Source organism: Callorhinus ursinus, unplaced genomic scaffold, assembly GCF_003265705.2.
Source record: "Callorhinus ursinus isolate GAN/ISIS: 27379988/994484 unplaced genomic scaffold, GSC_fseal_2.0 scaffold3, whole genome shotgun sequence".
Taxonomy (NCBI): domain Eukaryota; kingdom Metazoa; phylum Chordata; class Mammalia; order Carnivora; family Otariidae; genus Callorhinus; species Callorhinus ursinus.
In genome coordinates, this window is record NW_027397065.1 from 51,970,195 (window position 1) to 51,985,899 (window position 15,705).

General features: G+C 35.1%; 1 protein-coding gene across 10 annotated transcripts in view; it reads left to right on the plus strand.

Moving 5' to 3' along the window:
- CSNK1A1 (casein kinase 1 alpha 1) overlaps window positions 1-15,500 on the plus strand; it is a 47,501-nt gene extending 32,001 nt beyond the window's left edge. For 2 of the 10 annotated variants that reach the window (XM_073890879.1, XM_073890881.1), the window contains 5 exons: window positions 718-796; window positions 2,202-2,276; window positions 4,781-4,887; window positions 5,900-6,012; window positions 7,779-9,566. In XM_073890879.1, coding sequence (XP_073746980.1) covers window positions 718-796; window positions 2,202-2,276; window positions 4,781-4,887; window positions 5,900-6,012; window positions 7,779-7,813 — 409 coding nt within the window. In that variant the 3' untranslated portion in view covers window positions 7,814-9,566. The other 8 variants (XM_073890878.1, XM_025867271.2, XR_012377571.1 and 5 more) reach the window with 7 other exon arrangements.
- The last annotated feature ends 205 nt before the right edge of the window (window positions 15,501-15,705 follow it).

Below are 15,705 nucleotides of genomic sequence, written 5' to 3' on the forward strand. Positions count from 1 at the left end.
AATGTTACTATCTGAGTCCTGATGGACCAAGAAGGGGTTGGTGGGCCATCTCATGTTCTACCTTTTCACTCCTACATAAATTAATAGGATCTGGATTGAGGTAAACATTGTCATGATCTCTTTGCTTTTTCTAGATCTTCTATTTTCTTTTTTTTCCTGGTTTTTCATCTTTATCTTTTATCAGTCAGTTTTGCTCCTTAAAACAAGCATAGAAATGATAAATGATATGCTTCCAGGTTAGGGAACTTCAAGAGAAGAATTTTAAGCTTAGGAAATGTTCAGTGTATGTGTGTATATATATTCATATAGATGCTTAACTAGCTTTAAAATAATATATTTCAGCATCCCTCAAGTTCTTTTTTTATAAGCTTCTGCAAAACTTAAAAGTATCCTGCTTTGTTCTTCCGTCTTTATTAACTTCATTTAGAAAGTTGTTCAGCTAAATCCTTTTTGCTCTTTAAAAATTAAATTGCAGGACTGTGTTGGATTTTATAATTTTGTATTCTGTGAGAAAATTTTGTTAGCTATAACTCTTTATGAACTTTTTAATTTTTTAGTTTATTTTTATTTTTTATTTTTTATTACTTTAAGTACGTTCTTTCACAAGCCACCAAATTGCTTTTTCTCCTCGCTTGGGAAAACCTCTTGTGTACCTGCCTTTCTTTCACACATTTTCCATAATAATTCCAGCTCATAACTTTACATTTTCTTTTCTAGTCGCCGAGATGACATGGAATCATTAGGATATGTTTTGATGTATTTTAATAGAACCAGCCTGCCATGGCAGGGACTAAAGGTAAATGAGACTCCCATTCCCAGTTTTTTGTTTTAAGAATAAAAGTACATATTGGAGATGAACTTTTAAGATCCCTTTCTTTTCTTTCTTTTTTTTTTTTTTAAGATTTTATTTATTTGTTAGAGAGCACAAGCAGGGGGAGCAGCAGGCAGAGGGAGAGAGAGAAGCAGGCTCCTCACCAAGCAGGGAGCCTGATGCGGGGCTCGATCCCAGGACCCTGGGATTATGACCTGGGCCGAAGGCAGATGCTTAACAACTGAGCCACCCAGGTGCCCCTAAGATCCCTTTCAAACAGGCTTTCTGAGAGTAAATTAACTTTATTTTTTACCTTTTATTGGGAAAATAAAATCTGATCATTTAAGAATTAAGTTAATGGAATCCTGTAGTCAGGCCTAAAGAACAACTTCCTTTGGGACAGTAAGCAGATACCCATTGGTAACCAGTAGCTTTAATCTCAGTGGAAATTGACATGGGCTAATTAAAGGTGGAGGCTTTCTCATTTTGATGTGTTGCCAGTATGTTGAAAATGTATACTTTTACATGTAGTAAAACTGGTTCTTCTAGTAATACTAGCTATCTTAATTATCCTAACACTTGTTTCTATTAATTAGGAGTTTCACCTTGACTTTTCTGAGTCTGTTAATGATAACTCACTGTGTCCTAGAATTTAAAGGCAATTTTTTTTTTAATTAAAGATTTTATTTATTTGACAGAGAGAGACACAGCGAGAGAGGGAACACAAGCAGGGGGAGTGGGAGAGGGAGAAGCAGGCTTCCCGCTGAGCAGGGAGCCCGATGCGGGGCTCGATCCCAGGACCCTGGAATCATGACTTGAGCCGAAGGCAGATGCTTAATGACTGAGCCACCCAGGCGCCCCTAAAGGCTACTTTTGATACTTTATTGGTCCTTTAAAGGAAGATGGTCCCTGTATTTATTGAGCATCTGTGAACTAGACAGTTGCTCAGTGCTTGTATGGATAGTTCTATCCAATATGAATTATTTTTACATTGGAAAAATATTTTGATTTCACTTAATAATGTTACTACACTTTATATAGTGTTACTAAATGGTGGGCAGTTTTTGTTACTGATCTACTTATACCTTTGCCCTTGTGTTGAATATGGGTTGTGGAAACTCATTTCAGATTTAACTTCCACCCATTAAATCATGTTCTTATTAAACTCACCCTTTCTTAACAGCTAAAAATGTTTTTAAAGTAGAAACTCATATAAAAAGCTGACAGTTGAGGGTTGGAAATTTTGGTATATTGTACTTTGATTTATTTTTTATTCCAGGTTATGATTTCTCTTGAATCTCAAGTTTACATTCATATCTGGTGGGTTAAACTAACAAGGTTCTTATTAGTATTGAATATGTCTATGTGGTTTGATTCTTACTTTCCACAGGCTGCAACAAAAAAGCAAAAATATGAAAAGATTAGTGAAAAGAAGATGTCCACTCCTGTTGAAGTTTTATGTAAGGTAAGTGTGCATGATGGCTTTTTTTTTTTTTTTAATAATCCAAGAAGTCTGGAATTTAAACATCCTGTTAGGTAGCTATTTGCTATTTTAAATGTATGTTTTGATAATTCTAAGTATCTTTAAGAGTGGCTTGAATATATGGGTCATTTTAAATAAGCATTTTATGTTTCTGGTTTGTTTGGGCCCTATAATTTGTTAAAAATTAGAGGAAGAAGAACAGGGCAGGTGACATTTTCTAGTGGAACCTCACCAATTTATGACAGAATTAGGAAATATTCTCCTTATCTCTAAACCGGTGCCAGTAAAGAAAGGATATTGTTGGTTGTCAGGGACATCAAGGAGTAGAGAAACGAAGGCAGATCACAGCAACAATCCAAAATAGCCAATGTCCAACAATATAGATGACAGTTTGAGTCAGGCTTGTTTCCCTGAGATCTCAAACTTTGTTAGAGAAGCCTGTAAGTTGAGAATGGAGAAGTAGCTGTGTCATGTTGGATAACCATGGTCTATTCCATTGAAAGAAAACCACACGGTCATCTCAGACAATTGCGTACCTGAAATGATTAGGAAACATTATATAATTATATAGTTGGGTGTTAGAAGGGGGAAATGAACATGGTGTTGAAATAGTACTTTGTGGAGGGGGGGAGAGGTGATGTTTTATGTCTCCCTGTCCACAAATTTGCTTTTCCATTTTCTCTAGATCTACAGTAAAGGAGGGGTTGGGATGGGTAAGAGACTGTCATCTTTTCTGAGACTCTTGGGATTTGTTTTAAATTATGAAATACATTTTAGGTGAATGAATAAAATGTTCGTGTGTTATAGTGCACCCACATAACTTTGCAATCTTATACTTCTGGAAGCAAAACATACCGTCTATACACTACTATATCCATGCAACATTATGATTCATTTGGATTATTGGAAAAGTCAGCCATTTTTACAGGAAAAGAAAGGGAGGGTTAGTACATTGTCTGCTTCTGGGTTATGTCTTAATTTTGATCTAGAAATAATGAACTAGGTCTTTCTGGATTAGCCACTTAAAATTGATCTGAGGGTGCAGTGAACAAAGAATATTAGTATTACTGTAAAATAGTGAGATTGTTTTCAGTCTCATGGTCCACTGGTAACTATTTATTTCATATCTGTAATTCTTAGGATATTGGTAATTTTCTTTTGTTAATAAGGTTTTGCCTGTTTTCATAAGGTAGCAGTGCATGAAGTAAATTATTTGACTTTTAGTTGGCAGTTGTTTAGCTCTATTTGTAATACACATAAAAGCAAGTTCATTTGGTATATGCTGCTTACCATTAACACAGACCATGAAAGTATATTAAAAATTTTAAAGTCATGTTAAGAGTTTAAATAAAACGTACAATATATTTATCACTTAAAAGGTTTCAGCTTTCCATCTCGAACACTGAAGTAGCATAAAAATTATATCTATATCAATGCAGGGAGTAAAAATAAATGTTGCAAGTATGTCCATTATATCCCACCTTAACTTCCTGCATGTGAGAAATTTCTCAAAATTCGAAGGTTGTGGGAAGAGACTGTCTTTTTAACTTACCTTCACATTCACATACACTCGAGGCAGGGTGTATAGGGATTTTTGTTTAAATTTTTTGCATTTCTACATTCCTACTGGCAAAATCCTTTTTGGTGGTTAATATCTGTAGGCTTAAAGATGTGTTATGCATTTTTGAGAATCTTTCCTAAGAAGCTGAGCGTGTAAAAAGTTCATGCCCACAGGTGTACTTATTAATACTGTTTATGAAAGAAAAATTTTCATCGCCTAAATGACCAGATATAGGGAACAAGTTAATTATGATGTATTCACTGGTCTGGATATTATGCAGCCATTCAGAAGCTTATGTTGGAAATAACACAGAAGGATAATTGCAATATAATGTTAGTGGAAAAAACAATATATTATGTATGCAGTATAATAACAATTACGGATAAAAGAAAAGGCAAACCCAATCTTTTCGTAGGGCAAAGCATTGGATTGATCTGTATCACAACAGTGGTTGCACCGTATGTTTGTACTCTAGGTGATTTTACTTTTCTGTTTATAAATATAGGTATATACTGTTTCCCCAAAAAAGTAATTACAGAGTTGGGGAGAAAATGCCAGTTCACTGACCTGTTGTGGCAAAGAACCTTACTGGCGTCCATTTGGTCATTTGTTCATTGTTGCCATTGAAGTATTAGATATTGATAAAACAATAACAAGTTGGATATCTAAATTACTTAAGAATATAATACTATAGGGAAAGGATCCATGTTTCTTCTGCCAATATTAAAAGATGTACATGATGAGGTAGTCAGGATTTATGAGGATACCAAGTCGTATTATAGTTAGTTTAGTTCTCAGATCTTACGGCAAAGTAGTGAAACACTCTCCTCAAAAAGAATTTTTATTTGTATTTAAATACATTTATTTTTGTGCCTTAAATAAATTTTTTTGTTTTTTTACTTTGTGTTTTAACTCTTGACTTTAGGGGTTTCCTGCAGAATTTGCCATGTACTTAAACTATTGTCGTGGGCTGCGCTTTGAAGAAGCCCCGGATTACATGTATCTGAGGCAGCTATTCCGCATTCTTTTCAGGTCAGTTTTTAAGGTGTTTTTAAGACTGTAGACTCTAGTAAGGGAAATTAGTTAAATCCACCCAACACATCTGTCCTGACAAGTAGCAAATTAAAGCGGGTCTAAACCCTATGAATAAAATCTTAAGAAACTGAGTTTGGAAAAAATAATAAAAGAAAGAAACTGAGTTTGGCATGTTTCCATTTGTGGTGCAAATGTGCTTGAAATTATTTTAGTTTGGGATAGAGAAACAGTTGAGTCAGACTCAAAGTAGAATCTAACTTTTCCACGGTAATTGCCATTCATATTAGATAGAAGTGATTCTTGGTGGCCCTTGGAACTCTTCAGCTTTGCTACAGAACCCTATTTAATAACAAGATTAACAGCAATTAAAATAGTTACAGGGTCTATGATTGTGTGGAGACAGGCCTCAGACTCTGGGGTTCCCTAGGTGCAACCCAGAATTGGTCCTGAGCAGAGGGGGAAGTAAAGTACATGTGGCCCGAAATCTCAGTTGGAAGAGGATTAAGAATTGGGGGTAATTCTCTAACCCCAGAAAAGTCTTCTTTCCAGGCCACCAGCATACATATCTCCCCCACAAGCTTACATTCTTAATACTTAACTCTGATTTGTTCTTAGAAGGTACCCCCTATTTGACTGGTTCCCTAGATAATTGACAGCTTGACTCCATGTTTTTTTCATGCTGCTGTTCATTCCCACTCTCCTGCCTCTTTCAAGAAAGTAATAAAGTTGGCTTCTTTTTTGAAAAAGGAGATGATTTATTCTTAATGAATACATCAGACCGAAGTGGTGACATCATTTTCCTTCAATTGTGACTTGTAAAAAGTGGAATTAATGAACTGAACAATTAAAAAGTCATGTATATGGAATGAAATCTTTTAGAAGTTACCATAATTAAGAGAAAATACTACCATTTCCTTAAAAAGTGCCCTCACTGTCTTGAAAGCTCAATGTAGTATTTAACTAGACTCTGTTATTAAAGGATTAACATATATCATTTTGTGTTTTACAGGACCCTGAACCACCAATATGACTACACATTTGATTGGACAATGTTAAAGCAGAAAGCAGCACAGCAGGCAGCCTCTTCAAGTGGGCAGGGTCAGCAGGCCCAAACCCCCACAGGCAAGCAAACTGACAAAACCAAGAGTAACATGAAAGGTTAGTAGCCAAGAACCAAGTGACGTTACAGGGAACAAATTGAACACAAAATTGGGTAATTCATTCATTTCTAACAGTGTTAGATCGAGGAGGTGGTTTTAAAATAAGTAAAAATTTGGCTCTGTGTTTTTAAAAAAAGACGTCCTTGGAAAATTTGACTACTAACTTTAAACCCAAATGTCCTTGTTCATATATATATGTATATGTATTTGTATATACATATATGTGTGTATATATTATATCATTTCTCTTGGGATTTTGGGTCATTTTTAACAACTGCATCTTTTTTACTCATTCATTAACCTTTCCAAAATAAATATTTGGTGTTGGGAATATGGTATAATCAATCAATCCAAAATCCTAGACCTAACACTTGTTGATTTTTTAATAATGAATCTGGTTAGCTATGGTATTTGGACTTTCTTTCAGACTAACAGTGTTGAGAATTTTTTTCTGCATGTTAAAGCTTTAGCATTTAAAATGGAAAAATGTGAACATGATCTAATTTCCAGAGGTGAGTCTGGCATTGCCCCCAAAGTGTCTATCTTCTCAGTTGCAGAGCATCTCATTTGCACTCTTAAAATGCTCAAGTAACTGAAAAGCTCGACACATCCTTCCTAGTCAAAAACCAGATCTCTCTTTTAGTTGTGATTTAACTACGTGAGGTTCTTATTTGTTTTGGGCTTTATTTTATAAAATCTTGCAAATACTCAGGTTCTGGGGGATCGTTGTGGAATTGAATTCTTCAGTTAGGCTTTGCAAATTGGGGAAAAAACTGGGGCAAATGCCACTGAACTGCTAGTCTATTTCCTTTCTGTCTCTGGCACTCTTGGTGCTCCTAAGGAGTAGAACTGTTAGGGCACAGCTCCAGTCTTGCCACTGTTGCCGTACAGTTCGACTCCTGTGTTTCATGCTTTTGTTTGTTTTTCTTTACCCCCTTTCTGGGGCTTACCTCCTGATACCTGCCTACTTTCTGGAAGTGGTGGGCAGGTAAGGTTTGGTCTTTGGTTTCTAATTATTTAATTTCTGAATGACTGCTCTAGTCTGAACTTAGTCGTCTTTGGTCTATATTTTTAGAATTGTATTTTAAAAATTTTGTAATTTAAAAGTAGACTAATCTGAGAATACTTTTCAAGAAGTGTAATTCACTGATGTCATCCTCATCCCAGCAGCTCATCTATTAGGAATGAAGCTGAGATTCTTCTCTTCCATGTTTCTGTATTTGGGAAGGATTCACAGTTGAAGGCTTAATGTAATGGGGGTTCTTAGATGATGAAATTTCAGCTCAGGATAGCAAACACTAATGCTTGCCTCTGCGTCTCAGTTGGGACTTAAACTTGTTCCTTTTGAGTGTTTTAATCATTGTATGACTAATCACAGTGCCATGCTCTTAATGAGGTAGGTTGGTAGCTAGTGTCTCTGAGAAATGGTCCTACGAATGTAATGTTCTAAACTTAGGACTTACAATACCTGACATCTATAGGGTATTTGCTTCTTTTCATAAAATGAAACCAATTTTTGCCTAAAGCTAGCTGGGATAATAGGATCGTCACGAGTTGCGGTTTCTAGAACTAAAATTAGATTGAAATCTCCTCTGACCTAGAACATTTCACTTCAGGCATTCAGCAGCTTTCAGAAAGAATTCCCTTATTTTGAGTTAGTTCCATTGTTAGTTTACTGTGTGTCTCTTTCTCAATAAACAAGCAGAATTTTTGTCCTGCCTTATCTAGGTCTTAAAGATGAGAAGTTGGATCCACTGAGTTAGTATGTTTCCTTGGAAAGAAATTGTAATTAAACTTAAGTTTAATCCTTAATTTTGTATTGTAACTATTTTACATAAAAGCAACTTAAAAATCTTAAAAGATGTTTGGGGTGCCTGGCTGGCTCAGTCAGTAGAGCATGTGACTCATAATCTCAGGGTCATGAGTTTGAGCCCCACATTGGGGGTAGAATTTACTTTTAAAAAAAAGAAAGAAAAGAAAATCTTATAAAATTTTCATAGCAGTGTTAGACCCGTGGTTTATACAAATTATTACATAAACACCAACTTGTAAAATTTTGAATAATTGGACTTTGCCATAAAATGTACTTACCATTGACTACTTTCAGAGAAACATTTTGAGGTGTAGTATATTTTGATTGCAAGTGAAATACTGCTTGCTACTAAAATGTGCCATGCCATAGAATACAAACAGCGGAGTTGTAATTGATCTTTGACTTCTCAAAAAGATTTATTTTGGTTATAGAGTTTAGTTCCCCAAACAAATAGCACATGAAAGCCCCTATGTATAAAGCTATGACAGTATAGCAGAAATGAGTATAGGGAGCCTATTTCTCTAACCCCAATCCCATTATCCATGTCACATGGTAAGAAATCTTTTATTAAGTCTGGAGTTGGAAGACAGTCGCTCTGCGTTACTTATTTCCTGATTTTCAGTCTCTAAAGGGTCCACTACAGTAGTTCTTTATTTAAGGAAGAGCTCATGCAGCTCAACTATTTGCTGATTCCAAGAAATCCTTTCAATGATGCTGATAACATTATACTACATTTTTCTAATTAAAATTTTAGAAGATGCTTTTTAAATACATACCAGTTTTCATTCAGAGTTACACTCTCAGAGGTTTCCCACAGAGAATTGAGTTTCTTAAATAAATCTTCAACAGGTAGAGCTATATATTGCAGGAATATCTATTCCTGGAAAAATCCCCCAAATGGTGGTACCGACTAATATTTTATATTATTATTTCTATTTTTTGAAAAGTTTATATCAAATGTTTCTTCCATGGAAAAGTGTTAAGTTGTTTCAGCAGTTCACTGAGAATGTCCAGAAAGACTCTTTAAAGTCTGCCTTACTCAGCTAAGATGAGCTTGTTGTGTGTAACAGACTTCTTTCCTAATTACTTTTCTAAAGAAAAGATCTTTCAAAATATTCCATTCCAAAGCCCATCAAAAGACTAAGAAACAAGGCATTTCTCATATAAAGCCCACTATGATCTGTACTAATTTGCAGTGCTCGTGTGCCACGAGATTATAATTACTGTTTTTATGCATATTAAAGAGAAAAATAAAAGATTCACATCTGAGGCACTTTCAGATTCATTTCACTTCCTTTTCTTCAGCTATATGTGATTATCAGGAAAGTACCTTTCAAGACATTTAAGAAGGAAGTACTAAAGGAAAAGGAAATATTTTTAGGACTTCAGAATCGAGTTAAGATCACCATTTCTTTAGTTGAGGTCAGAGATGGGGAGGATTTCATAAGGTAGTGAAGCCAAAGTTGGATCCTCACATTTCTTTTCTCATCATCTTACCCATCTGTTCACTACTTCAGCCATTGATACAAAGCATAATTTTATCATAATATATGTGGATGTCAAATTGTTGACAAAAGATAGAAATATTTTTCCATCACATTCTCCTACCATGTCCATGGTCCTCCTTGAATTACCTTCCAGTATTTACTGGGATTCACCTACCATTTATGTCTAGCTTAACTTTTTCTGACTTCACCAATTGCTGCTAGGAAGGTGGCTGGTCACTCAGCAACGTAACCCAAATCACAGGGGAAGACCTTGAAATATCTGGAGACTGATCTTCTGTGAATATACTCAATCTAAAGAAGTGCCAGGGAGCTGCATCTGCTTGCTGAAATTTTTGTCAGCTTTTTTCACGGTGGACAGTACAACTGGAGAGAAAAGAGCTCAGTGCCCCAACAGGAAGTGAAGAGGAGTGTGCAAGAATTGATTTGTGGTGATCTGAAGCCCACATCTCCAAGGCTTGCTGGACCTATGAAAAACTTCAACTTGTCAGATTGGATGGATACCACAACAGTCAGAAGACCTAGAAGAGTACAGTGTTGTTGTGACTCAGTGATGTATAATGCAGACCATCTACCAGTTGGGGAAGGAATCAGTTGTAACAGGTATTTTAAAGTTCAACAACCTCAGAATTCTGTAATAGGGAAGACAAAAGAAATCAGATCATTAGTCTGGTTTTCTTAAATGCAGTTTAGCGGTAATATGTATCTTGTATACTTGTCATTTATTTGTAGTGATAAAAATAAAATCTATTTTCTTTCTTTCCCAACTTTTAATACATTTTTAGTTTAGTTAGGAAAGGTTATTGTAGTTTTTCTTTAACTTTTAAAGTGCCAGTCTGATTCAGAATTGTCCAAGCTTGATTCTGATTTTTGTGTAACCAAAAAACCCACACAGGCATGTTGTGGAAAAGTTTGCCTGATAAATGACATTGCATGAAGATGGATCTTGTCTTCACATTGCTTTTAAAAAGTTAGTTTTCTACTGTGAAAGGATCCAAAAATTTCAAAAGCCCATCACAAACTTCTAAGCCATACTATTATATAAATAGCTCCTTGAACTAGTTTGTGGTTCTATTTAAAAAAAAAAAAAAATCAGGGACATCTGAAGTGAATTCACAAATAAGAGCCAATATATAATCTTCAGATTTTGGAGTAAGAGGGTAGACTCTCATTAGTTAAATATAAACATTTTTTTTTCTTTTGCAGATTTGAAAAGAAATTTAAATGTAGCTATTAACTCAGTGGTCCCAGTGATCATCCAGCTCTGTTTTAACTTTGTTTTTTCCTCTTTTTTTTAGGAACAAAGAGATCCATTCCTTATTTTAACTGTTGTTGCAGTGAAGATGGGTTTTGGGACTTTTAAAAGCCAGAAGCCAGGAGAGACCACCTAAACTACAAGATAAAAACCAAGGACTCATGCACACTGGGAAAAAGAATACTTAGCTCTTGAAGATTGAATGTTGAATACCTGCTGAATGCTCCCATTGAGATTTTTCTTAATCTTCAGTAACATCTTAGGACAATTCACTGGAGAAACATTGATCCCTGGGTGGAGTATCCTACCATTGGCTGATCTGAAGAGTCAAATCTGGATTTGACTGCTCTATTCTACCAGGAATATTTTTAGGCTAGCCTTTATCTGATCCCTAAGCAATTGTAATCATTAATTGACCCAGGAATTTCTAAAATGTCAGATTAAAAGATGAACGGATAAAACTTATCTAGATATAGTTTTTATCCCTATTAAAGACAGAAGAGTTTCTAATATTTTGACTGACAATACAACTTAAGCTTTCTTTTTAGTTAGTGACAGGGGTTTCCATTTTAAAGCTGTTTGGATATTCAGCGTAGTAATTAAATGGCTCAATATAATGTAATTGCATAGCAAGCTATGATAAATCATTTTAGTAGCATAAACATTTTTTCTTTATCATATTTAAGAATATTGTGGGACTTCAAATACTCATCAGGGTAAGGGCCATTTCTGTTCAGCTAATTCATAGTTTTAATCTGCTTTATAATAGTCTGTATTTTAACATTGAAATTAGGTTACAGAATATGGTCTGTCTTTAAAATTTAATTCAGGTTTGGTTTGACAGCCTTTTCTTCTTATGCTTACCTTGGTATTTCTGTTCAGTAATACACACCAAATAGATAATACTTCTTGTGGCGAAGCACATTTTTAGAAAGTTTCGTTGTTTTTCATTTTTGGCATTTGCTTTATGAATTTAGTACTTGGACAGGCAACAAAGGTCTATTTTGTACCAACTCCGTTAGTCAAGGTGGAGAAAGAAAAGTGTACGACACTTAATTGTTTGTCCTTAGGTCTTTAGCCCAATATGTTTTTAAGTGGATGAAGATGACTTTCTGCCCTCAGATGGAAAAACTCCTAGTTAACGAGTGAGACAGTATTAACCAAGAAATGACATATCAGTGTGTGGTATTATCCTGGGAAAGGACGACATACATGCATACAAAGCACATTATAGGAGCATATTATTTATCCCACAAAGCCCATTGGAGATGGTCCAACAAATGTTTGAGAAGTACAAAAAGAGAAGTTTATGATTAACAAAAACATGGTTTCAATGCTAAAGAAGTGAGAGATCAGAGTGAGCTAGAAAGAGCAATAATGAGGCAGCTGTAAGAGTTTGCAAGGGGATGCACCAAGGGGCACAGACACCTCAAAGGATGGCTGTTGGTGAGAGGTGGTGGTACTGATGGGATTTTCATGTTGAGAAGTAGGCGTATTTCCTTTCTGCCTTTAGCCATAGATAAAGCTTTTAGGTAATAGAGATCAGCATTTCCTTTAGTGGTCTTTAGCCACAGATGAGACATGCAGCTATTTTACCTGAAGCTGTTTTCTATTCAGACCTGCCTGGATGTGGAAGTCTTAAGAGTCTAATTGTGTGGGAGGAGGGTAGTATTTATAGGGTGGGAAGGCTTAAGAAATAAATAAAGCCAAAAAAAAAAAAGGCCTCGCTTGTTTATATTTTCAAATTTGGGGCAAAACCTCACCTTTTTAATGTAATTGATGGAAGTAAAGAATTTTGAAAGACATGGTTTCTGTATAAAAATCATACTTACAAGTTTGTGTTCTATGGAATAATTCAGTTATGTGTTGAGTACATTTATTATTAAAGCTTATTGTTCCTTATTTGTATCAGAAAGAAATAATGTGCAGAAAGGTTCCTGGACATAGTATGATTAAAACATACATACTTTCTAGTTTTTAAGGCAAAGCAATCTATTTTTCATTCATTTGATAAATATTTGAACACATAACATGCTCTAGGTATTAGAGATATGGAAGTAAACAAAACAGGCTCATTGGAATCACCAGTAATCTCCAGCTTGAGAATTGTATGCTGACTGGGAATACTGATTGACTGTATACCACTCCTACCTAAAGGCATTCAGAACAGAAAAGGGTGTTTTCTTGTTTTTAAAAAATTGACCTAGTCATTTTCAAATAGATGAAAATAACACGAGTCACCGTTCTAAAGTAATTATTAGCTCAGTTGCACCCAATTTCCCAATTTTGGGTGTAGTTTTTTTTTTTTTAAATACATTTTTTAACTTGGGATTTTAACATTCTTTTTTCTGTTTTGATTTTTTTTTTTTTTTAAACAGGTTTCTAAGCATGAATCGAGGAACAGAAGAAGCAGAGCAGATGATCGGAGCAGCATTTGTTTCTCCCCAAATCTAGGAATTTTAGTTCATATGTACACTAGCCAGTGGTTGTGAACAACCATTTACTTGGTGTAAAGAACTTAATTTCAGTATAAACTGGCTCTGGGCAGCATTGGTGATGCCGTGTCCCGAGTTGTAGCCGCTGTAATTGTGAATATTAACTGAGATAGTGAAACATGGTGTCCAGTTTTCTATTGCATTTTTTCAAGTGGAAAAGTTAACTAAATGGTTGACACACAAATTGGTGGAGAAATTGTGCATATGCCAATTTTTTTGTTAAAATCTTTTATTTTGAACTATACTGCTTTGAGATCTCATTTCAGAAGAACGGCATGAACAGTCTTCAGCCACAGTTGTGATGGTTGTAAATGCTCACAATTGTGCATTCTTAGGGTTTATCCATCCCTGGGGTTTGCAAGTTGTTCACTTAAAACATTCTTAAAATGGTTGGCTTCTTGTTTGCAAGCCAGCTGATATGGTAGCAACCAAAGATTCCAGTGTTTGAGCATACGAAAGACTCTGCCTGCTTACCTGTACTAGAAATAACAGCATCTAAAGTGAAGACTTAAGAAAAACTTAGTGACTACTAGATTATCCTTAGGACTCTGCATTAACTCTATAATGTTCTTGGTATTAAAAAAACATATTTGTCACAGAAATTTAGTTAACATCTTACAACTGAACATGTATGTATGTTGCTTAGATAAATGTAATCACTGTAAACATCTATATGATCTGGGATTTTGTTTTTATTTTGAAATGGGAGCTTTTTTGTTTACAAGTTCATTAAAAACTAAAAACTGTTTCTGTAAGGAAATGAGATTTTTTTTAACAACAAAAATGCCTTGCTGACTCACTATGAAATCAAAATCTCCCCAATTTTTTAATAGACTACTTCAAGCCATTTGTTACATACTATTCCTTTGCAAATCATTTTAGATTTAGCGTTAAAACTTTTCCTCAGATTTTTTTATTTAATTTTTGTGTGTGTGTGGTCTGAAGGGGAAAGGCATTCTTTCATTTTTCCTTTTTTAGTGACTTGCAGGCACAGTCCCTAGTGCTGCAGCTGCCAGGGCTTGGTGGTGTAACTCCTGCAGCCTCAGACTACACAGCTGGACTGAGTTTGATTAAGAATGAAAGCGTTAAAGGGTTTAACTACCATTTTGTAGTTTTTCTTTAAATTCCTTGTTAATTGGAGTTGAGCAGGTTGATTCTTAACCTTGGAGAGCATCCCACCAGGTGAGGTTCATGTGATTGCTGACCCTCCCTAAGCCCCTGTTCTTTTCCCTCAGTTATCTGCGCTTCCTCTCAATCTTAAATGCACTCTTTTCTTGCCTCTCTCTGACCCAAGAGAAAGAAAAGCTTACTGACAGTAATTCTTTAGTGTAATTTATTCATTTATAGCATGTCAGGATAAATTAAAAGAACCTTTGTCTGAAAATGCTGCCAGAAGCCTGTTGTGTAAATGTAGGTATTTTGTAAAAATAACCTTGAAACTGTACATTGACACATGTTTGGTCAGATTGTGTCAGGTTTAAGTTTTATTTTTTTCTTTTTTAAAACTACTTTAGCAATAATTAATCCCTGATTACCACATTCTGCTATTAAAGGATCTGTTAGCACCATCACACTGCAGAAATCTTAATGAGTGCGAACTTTTGGGGTAGGCAGCTTATTTGTTTCTTTTCTATCCACCCATGTCAGTTAAGGTATTTGTTTCTTGACTAATAATAAACCCTTTGATACTTTTAGCCAGAAATCAGTCTCATAAAGCTATTTTTGAGTATAGTTTGTGTAAAATAAAAATGTTTAGCTTTGGTAATAACTTTTCCAAGCTGAACTCCCTCTAGCAAGATATTTTTCAGTGCTTTTATTTACTATGCACTTAGACTATGCACTTTTTCTGAAATATTTTTGTAACACTTAACTTTTTTGTATTTTTGCCATTTGAAAAGGTTGTGGTGTAGTTGGTCTGTAATTAAGTTGCAGATTTAAAACTGCTGTTAGCTTTGTAAATCAAAAAATAGCTGTTTTTGTCCTGGTATATCTTCATTCCATCTGCAGCTGGAGCTGGAATCCCATTGATCTTCTAGCTACCATTCATTTTCTTCACAGTTCACAAAAGAAGAATGTGAAATTCAGTGAATGCTGTTACTAATCCTGTCGGGAGATGAATCTCATTTCACCAAAATTAAATTATGTTTTTCCACTAAAATGATGATACAAGTTGAAGACACATCACTCTGAAATTGGAAGACCTCACCACTTAAGGCTCTGCAGTGGCTTACCCAGCTGAACTCTAGGTTACTACTCTACTTTGTTCACCCATTGGGGGGTGCAGTTTTTTTTTAAATGTTGGGAGATGGCCATTCTAACTACTGTTGAATGTCTCTGTTTTGGGAAGGTATAACAAGAAAATAAAAAATATATATGAAGGGAGAGACTGGTTATCTCCTCCCATATGGTTGTGCTCATGCTCCTATGGCCTACAAATGACATTTTGGAGGTTGTGTTTACTATTATTTTCATCAACAAATAGCAAGAGATTTTCCTATTTCTACTAGTCCTTGCAACACTATTAAAATGTTTCAAGCAGAGAATACTGTAATGATTATAAACTTAATTACATTGTAATAAAAATACC